At 35.5% G+C, this 8,903-nt stretch overlaps 1 protein-coding gene across 1 annotated transcript in view; it reads right to left on the bottom strand.

Moving 5' to 3' along the window:
- LRRC6 (leucine rich repeat containing 6) overlaps positions 1–8,330 on the bottom strand; it is a 28,325-nt gene extending 19,995 nt beyond the window's left edge. Inside the window, exons 1-4 of the mRNA XM_015856370.2 lie at positions 8,060–8,330; positions 7,261–7,428; positions 3,389–3,466; positions 991–1,163 (exon numbers count right to left, since the gene is read on the bottom strand). Coding sequence (XP_015711856.1) covers positions 991–1,163; positions 3,389–3,466; positions 7,261–7,428; positions 8,060–8,069 — 429 coding nt within the window. The 5' untranslated portion in view covers positions 8,070–8,330. The remainder of the gene's footprint in view (positions 1–990; positions 1,164–3,388; positions 3,467–7,260; positions 7,429–8,059) is intronic.
- Positions 8,331–8,903: the final 573 nt, after the last annotated feature.

Genomic DNA, 8,903 nt, shown 5'->3' on the forward strand with positions numbered 1-8,903 from the left:
CTTCCAAAAGGGAAGAAAAATCCATATAAACACATGAGAAATTTTAAACACATTGAATCAAATAAATCCATTAAACTGCAGGTTAATTTAAGATTCATTTAAAACCTCCAAAGCAGTATTTATAGTTACTCAAAAGCTTGATGCATTTTAACTTGGCAGAAAACAGATGTTTCCTTGATGAAATAGAAACTTTGTGAATTTAAGAAACAGGACATTAAAAAGAATTAACAGTAATTTCTATTTAGATCTGAAAAAGTATTTGTGCCTGATAGTTGCCTTTTGTATCTTCTCACATTTTACTTTGTCTTATTGTGGAGTAGGAAGAGTCCCATCAGCCCCTTCTTTTATTTTTTTTCTGATTTTGATTCAGCTCATTGAACTATTACAAATATATTTCTTTAAATGTGTTCATTTACTGCTGACAAAGTGAGATGAATCTACTTACTTTAAGTTAAGTAAGTGTCTGTGCCTGTCCAAGGTAAAGTGTGAGTGTGTGGTTGGGGTCATTTTCATTGACAGAAAATCACTAGATTAGTCTCTGCACAGAACCTCAATCTCAACGTATCTATTTAAAGGAGATGCAATATAGTGTATTTTCATGTCAACTTCTACCCTTCTATTGCCTTACACTGTTGGTACGGTATATAACATCAGTAAACTATCAACAACTCAGTAACTCTCTGAAATCATGATATTATTTATAACAAATAAAAAATTGTCTGTATAAAAACAAATGAGTAAAAAGCCATAACTATACTGTGTATTTATCATTTGGAACTTTGTTGAAGCATCTCCAGTGAAAATGACAGATGACTTTAAGAAATAACTGTGGTTTAGTCAAAATTCTTGAGAACAGACTTTCCTGAAAGGCAGCAAGAAAAAGATTCCTATTTTTTCCTACCAAAGGCATTTATTTTGTTTTGGATTAGTATGCTGAGTCAACAGAGATGGTTATTGATTTGTTCATAGAATTAACAATAAAAATCGTACTTTTAACTGATGAAGTGTTGCCACCACAAATTGTCTGTAACCTTCAAATTCAGTGCATGGGTTACCCACTAGAAACAGTTCCTTCAAATGTATGTTATATTTTAGGGTTTCAACACTAGACAGTTCACCAACAAAATTTGCTGTCAGGTCAAGCTTCTTCAGCTCTTCACAGCCTGTTTGAATAAATAAAAATAAAAACAAAAAAACATTTAATTTGTTCATTACATAAATGAGCATAACACAGAAACACACAAAGATACAGACACGTATATGCACTTGGGTACTAAACTGCTGCCTGCATTTGCCTTCTGTATAATAACATCATCCTGTCAGGATACATATTTTACAAGCCACAAGTAGAAGACTGACTCACAGCTAAGCAAAGGAGATTAGAATATTTATAGAAAGAAAAAAAAAATCTTGATAAAATGGAAAATACAAAAAATACTCTTGGTTTCATGACTATAAGAACTTGGTGGTCTGAACTTGTATACTAGCTATTGAATGCTTCATTTTCAGACAAGATAAAATTCAGCTTTAAAAATCTGATCATCCTGGTACCACCCTCAGCTTAAGTCTTCTCCATGTGGCTAAAGAGTGTCCAGTTGCTTCAGAAAAGCAGGATAACTTATGGGTTTCACTTTTGTGTAATGTTAATCTTAACTAACATTATCAAAGTGTTGATAAAATGTTTTCTGAAAATCCACTCCGAGTTGAGATGAACATTTTCACTTTATGGACTCAGCTATTGTCATGAATATTTTATCACTGATTAAATTGCAAAAATTGGTGAGAAAGTGGTGTGTTAGCCAGAAACATTTATTATAATTATTAACACTTAATTTGCTAACAAATTGGTCTGGGAAATCTGGATCCAGAATTTATCGGCTACTCCTTATATCATAATCTGTTCATGAGTCATAACCTTGGCCTAACAGTAAAAAAGTTCAGCTAAGAACAAATTCAACTTCTATGCTCATCATTTTAATCACCTCTTTTCCTTTGCAGGTCTACTTGGCAAGTATTCTATGCATAATGGAACTGAAAGAGCATAAACAATGCAAAATGATTTATTAGGGGATTAAAACTACCTCACTTTTTGCAACGCTCGCTCCCAAACTTTCTGGCATCTAAGCAAATGACAAATCACAGTAATAAATAATGCAGGCTGCTAGAGGAACTTAAAATTTGCTGGCATGAAAACAGATGTAAATTTCTCAACAAATTGCCAAATAAGTAATGCAGTACATATTTCTGAAACTATTTGTTTATTTTTCGATTTTATTTAAACCGTTCTCTCAAATCAGCATGCATAAGATTCAAAAGAAAGCATAGCAAAGCAGAGGTATTTTTTGTCCCCTTGCCAAGGTGTGCATTTTATATACAGTGCAACTTGACCAAGCAGAATCAAGAAAGAAAAAGGAAATAAGTCAACAGCCAGAAGTGATTCAAATAATATTGAATGCTGTTTATGGATGGCTGTAAGTCTTAGGATTTGCTCATGGGAAATAGTAAATCCTTGGACAAGCAATTATAGTGACAGGCCAAATGATTAAACAGAGACAATATAGATAAAATTTTACGTAAAGACAGAAAAAAAGATAAATCTGAAAAACTCTACAAAAATACTCCAGACAATGGAACTTCTGTAAAATGCAGAACATTCTTCTGTAAGACTTTTGATTGCTGAATATGACTGCTGCACCATAATGAGAGATGCTTTTTACAGTCAGCACAGTATTAAAAAAATAAAAATTAAAAAAAAATAATAAAAAAATAAATTGCTTTGCTCTAGATAAGCTACATAACAAAGCACAGAATCACTGAATCATAAGCTAGCTCAGATTGGAAAAGACCTTAAAGATAAATGAGTCCTACACTAACTTAACCACACTAACCTAACTAAAAACCCTTTGCTAAATCATGTGCTTGAGCACCACATCCAAACGGTTTTTAAACACATCCAGGGTTGGTGACTCAACCACCTCCCTGAGGAGACTATTCCAGTGCTTAACGACTCCTTCCGTAAACTTTTTCCTGATATCCAATCTAAACTTACCCTGGCACAACTGGGGCAATAATAATCCTGTATAGATTTGTTATATTTTGATTCCTATTTTGTAAAGTATTAAAGAATGGAACTGTGATAGCTGACAACAGTTGATAAAGAGTGCATGGAGAGCAAGTTAAAATGCATTTAAGAAACAACAATGACAAAACTTCAACCGTAAAAACCACTGGATACAAAGAAATACCAAAACACTGCACACAAAGGAGCTCCTTCTGACTGTCAAGGTAGTATGTTTAGTGATGGGCGTAACTCCACTTTTCCTTACATTAAGCCTCTGCTCAAGTTTTTCAATAAGAAAAAGCAAATTAGTTCACTGAAATATCTTACCTTCCAGATTTTCGATTCTTTCAATATTGTTCAAAGCAAGATTTAAATATTCTAGCTTCTTTAACTTGCCCACATTTTCTGTAACAAAACACAGACCCATTACTTCAGTTTCCTTCATTGGAAAGGCATTATTATTTTACTTGTTTGCTTAACTTCATACAAACAATAAAAGCAGAAAAAATGGGAAGGACAAACATGAATTTACATGAGACTATCAGGCATTAATATTTTAACATTTAAAAAAGATGAAAACAGGATTTATATGAGAAGTATATATTAATATATATATATATATAAAGAGAGAAATAAGGAAGGCTATAAGCACATTTTTTATAAAAAAAATCTATACAACAAGTACATAATGCAAGAGGACTGGCCAAAATACATGGTGAAACATTCCATTCATCATGAAACTCAGGAATGATTGGACTGTATGAAGCTTTATGAAACTGGAGTTTTACACTCACTTATATAGAAAAGATTGGTTTCTTTAGTATATATTCATTTTTTAAAGGTCTTTTGTCTACATGGCTAATACAAGTAACTTAAGTAATGAATAAATCCATGCTATATAACAGTTGGCAGAATTTATTCTGTTTTGAAGTAAAGCCTGGAACTACTATTGTATATAATACAAAGTTACTCAGCCTGCAATTTATGTGTTGCCTATAAAGGAGTTTGAGTTAATTCAGGTAAAAATGTGGTCTAAGAAACTTCCTTTTCTGCTGGAATTTTTGTGGCTACTTAAGTTTTTAGGAAAACCTGTACTAAAGATATGCTTTAATTCCTGACATTAGAAAGCAGTGGAGGGATTAACAAATTAGGTCGTGTCATTTTCAACTAGAATCTTCCGATATGCATGATCAATTGAGGAAGCAGTAGTGGGCTGGCCTACAATGATGGGTTAGCCATTATGATGGCTTGGGATGGCTTATGATGGTTAAGCCATTTGCAGAGGAACTAAGCTCAGAGACGCAGAAGAGTTGAGATCCTAAATCCTTGCATGCTTCTTCAAAGAGGCTCAGCTCCCTCAACTAAGTGGAACTGGAAAACCAAGAAGAAATTAGGATTACAGCACCTTGTTGTACCTGGGACAATCACACATCATATCAAAAGTGTTCTGTTTTTGACACTGCACAAGATTTCAGTGATATATGGGAGATTTCCTTTTCTGCATTCAAAATAAATATTTACACAGCATTCTATAGGCTTTCTTTGCAGGAGAGCATTATGTGAACCGTAAATATCACCTGCATTATTTAATGTATCATTCTTCAGAGTGGAAAACATTGAAGAAGTGCAGTATAGCTTGATGTTTGTTCTAAGAGGAGAAAAGGATTAGAAAGTTGCTTTAATCACATAACGTGTGGTAGTATAAAGGTACAAGAGGAGGTACTACATCATTTTGTTTCAAGCCAAGAATAAATATAGTAGATGATATATCCAGGAATATTCCCTGATAGTTTGAGACAATTTGACAGAAATAAATGAGTGAAGCTTCTCTTTATTAAATATGATGATACAAACTTATCCATAGTGTCCCTGTGATATAACTGGAATAAATACAGTGACTTATTTAAAGCTGCAGGACTTCTCTTTCTACAGGCCAAACATAAGATACCAGGCAGCTCTCAGCCAACATAAGGTGCATTCTATATCTGAGATCTAAAGTGTGTAATTTTCACCACAAACTATTGAAATTAGCAGGACCACAATGTTTGATTTTTTATTTCTGTCAGATTGGCATTTCCTCCTTTGTGTAAGGGAAACAGGGGAATAGTAAAGTTTACCAATGCCAAAATAACTAGGAAATGCAAATGCCATTTGAAGTGTGACACACAGGCCTGAGACACAACTCTGATATGGGATACATGCTTTAACTTATGATGCAGTACACAGACTTCCTTAATCTCGGGTTTTTTGAAGATCTGACTGGAAAACCTATCCAGTGCAGTCAGAAAGTTAACCTCACACTCTAATTCACAAGCAGTGCTGACTAATTGCTGTACATAAAGGCCCTGCAGAGACAAACAAGGAAATTCAAGCAGAGGACAATTCATCTAACTGATACAGATCATGGCTACAGCTGAGCTACTTCTCTAGGCTCCCCTATAATCGATACAGAGAAATAGGTTATTCAGGGTACAATTTGTCTTGTCTTAAATTGGCTGTCTAAAACCAGTGAACTACATCAGGCTCGAAAATATGTCTTCTTTCTAAGAGAGGCTTCAGTAACTGGATAAGACATAAATGCCTAGAAGTTTGAAGGCACAAATTCTACTACTTGGCTAACTAAGATCTTGGAGAGGTGTTTTTTGTCAATTCATAGATGACGAAATTAATTTCCCAGCAAGGATTCATACCACGTATTTCACTGTATGTTTTCCCTATGGTATTTCTATGATTGCAATATCTGTATGCATGATATGAGCGAGGCAGTGTAGAACACAATGCTATCTTGTGTTTTCTTCCCATTTATAGAAAAGAGCCAGGACTCATTCATACAGCTTGGTGGTTTAACCTTCTATGTGTATGGATGCCTTGCAGCTTGCTAACTGAACAGTAGGCCAGTCTGATCTTTAGAGTAGTTTTAAGGATTTCCTTCAAAAGAAGAGACATATCCTGACAGAGGCAAAACATACAGCTATGATATTTTGATATATTGAAGTGTGCTTGAAAACAATGTCTACCTGTTGTGTGTTCTGCATGGATACAATGCTGTGTACTTTACAGTGGTTTACGTCTTGAATTCAGTACTGTTTCTATGAGATATGAACATTGACAAAAGAATCAGATACAGTCTTATGCCTTAAGCAAAAAATACCAGAGAGAAAACCAACTTTTTCTTAGACCAGTTTTGATGGGATAGAGTAGAATAAAGCAGTTTAAAAATATCTTTCTCTCTTTGGGAGATTAGTCCACTCTAAGAAAAGCAGATGTTATCAACACAGATATTCCTTAGGAATTTCTTGACAAGACCCTTCAGGGCAGCTTGGAGTTGAGAAGATTTAAAGCCTTTACCTCCAAATCATAAGCACAGAATTTCACCCTAAAACTCTAGATTGTTTTTTCTGCCTCTTAAGGAACTTCAAAGAAATATGTTAATACCATTCCTGAACACTTCTAACTTTCCATTCTTCATAATGCCCTTAATAATATGCTTTAACTTTTGATTAGCTCCAGAGAGGTCAGGCAGTTGTACTTTGAAGGTCTCTTCCAACTGAACCATTTAACCTATATGGTATCTGTAGATTCTATGCTTTTCTAGACCAAGGCCCCATGCCATATCATTTTATGCACCTAGCAAACTTAAAGGTGTATCACAACAGCACAGAACATAGATCATAAGGAAACTGCATCTTCCCGTGGTGAAGGAAGATCATTCAAACTTATCTGTAAGTTGTCTTTATGCACAAAAGCAATGATTGTATCTGAATGAAGATTATTTCCATCTTAACAAAAGCTACCATATGTATAAAAACTGAATTGAAAAATGAGCACGAGGACAGCTACTTTTCAGGTACTGCAGTTCATGGTATGCACTGAACTGTCTCTTTGTTACAAGAAGAGGATCTTTGAGTTACACCTTCATGTATGAGATTTTAACCAATCAAGGTGTTCTGCACTTACATTCTAGTGACTTGTATCTCAATACTAACTTTTTCATTTAAATTCCTTCTGCAAATTTCTAAGCTTCTTAGAAGTCTGCTAACGTGAAAGGGAAATAAAACCTTGCAGGACCAGAGTCAAAATGAACTTTTCTGTAGTTATTCACTCTACATTTCCATGAAGAATAACACAAAAGAAATACATATATTTCTAACTATGCACACAATTCCACTTAATAAAAAAGATACCAAGAAAATGCTTACCAATTTTTGGGATTAGGTTATTCTGAAGATAGAGAATTTTCAAATCGCGACACCATTTGTCAAGGTATTCTAATTTTTCTATTTCCTGCTGATGTAAAGAGATTTCTTCCAGTGAAAAAATTTCACAGTTGTTATGTTCTGCACGTCTTCTAACGAGATCTTCAGTGACTGAAAAAAATAGTTGAGGTCATTGGAAAATATCTCCACAACTTGAATTATGAACACTTTATATATATATATAAATGTCATATATATATATATATATATAATGTGATATATGTGTGTGTGTGTATATATATATATATATTATCATTAAAATCTTTTGTTCCATCATAATAAACAGATTCTTGGGACAAATATCAACAGAAAGAAATTCTGCTATAAAAGACAAGTGCCAAGAAACTTCAGCTCACCCTACTATACAGTGAAAATAATTTGTAAAACGCAATTAAGCCACCTCTAACTTTTAGAAAAATCCATATGAAAACTGCTGAATCTTCCATAACAGTGTAGCACAAACCTTGCTTGAAGCAAAGCTATAACTAATTCATGCTCATAAACGTTTGTGTTGGGATGATATGTAATCCTGCGTATTTTGTAGGCACTTGCAAGCAGAAGAGTTTCAGGGGCTGAAAGGTGCTAGAAACCTGGCTTCAGAATTTTCATGTAGCAATATTTAGTGCCAGACATAATCTCTCAAACAGTGAAAAGAATCTGTATGAGGAAGATATACCCTTTATAGCAAAAAAGAAGGAGGGACAGGGTGTGAGGGTGGGAGGGAAGGCAGTGTGACACTCACTCCGCACCATGGCTGCCCGCAGCTGCCAGCCGCCGCCATTACAGGACGCCCCGCTCTGCCATGGCAACGGGCCGGGCCTTGAGCCGCTCCCCTCAGCGTGGCCTCAGCTCCGCCCCTGTGTCTGCTGGAGCTGGAAGTGCTTCTGGCTGATATTCTCAAAATAATTCTTACCAGTCTATCTAAGGCATGAATCTGCTCAAATAGCTGCGTGAAATGTGCCACGCTGTGTAAATAGTTACTACAGCCCCTGCAATGTTCTGTGGGCTCTCACTTGTCATTACCATACTTAGACTTCACACTCAGTACCTACCTTGCAACCGACCTAATGAGTCAGAGTTGTGGCTGGACGTCTCAGTGACATAAATTCTCCTGTCTGGGGTTTCCTATTTTGCAGTTAACATAGAAGTGTAGTGTTGCTTCATGTGCTCGATTAAACTAATTCCCAGCAGGCAAAGTTATGGCAACCTAAACCTCTAAGGAAGTGGAGGGGATGATGTGCTTCAAAACATCACTTTGTGGAGTCCTTCACCTAATCCTGATGTGATGACCACCACTCCAGTTCAGCTGTGAAGTAATTACAAGTATCCTGTTCATTGCCGCATCCTTTAAAAGCCACAATTGGTGACTCCCAAACTCCCAAACTTTAGTGCCGCACTACCATTATTATGTTTTTCCTTATATCCAGTTTACTCTCCTTTCTTTTAGTCTGAAACCATTTCCCCTTGTCCTGTCACAACAAACACTGCTAAAGAGCCTGTTGCTTTCTTTCTTACAGCCCCTCTTTAGATACTGAAAGGCTGATGTCAGCTCTCCCTGGAGTCTTCTCCAGGCTGAACAGTCCCAG

Source organism: Coturnix japonica, chromosome 2 (assembly GCF_001577835.2).
Source record: "Coturnix japonica isolate 7356 chromosome 2, Coturnix japonica 2.1, whole genome shotgun sequence".
Lineage (NCBI taxonomy): Eukaryota > Metazoa > Chordata > Aves > Galliformes > Phasianidae > Coturnix > Coturnix japonica.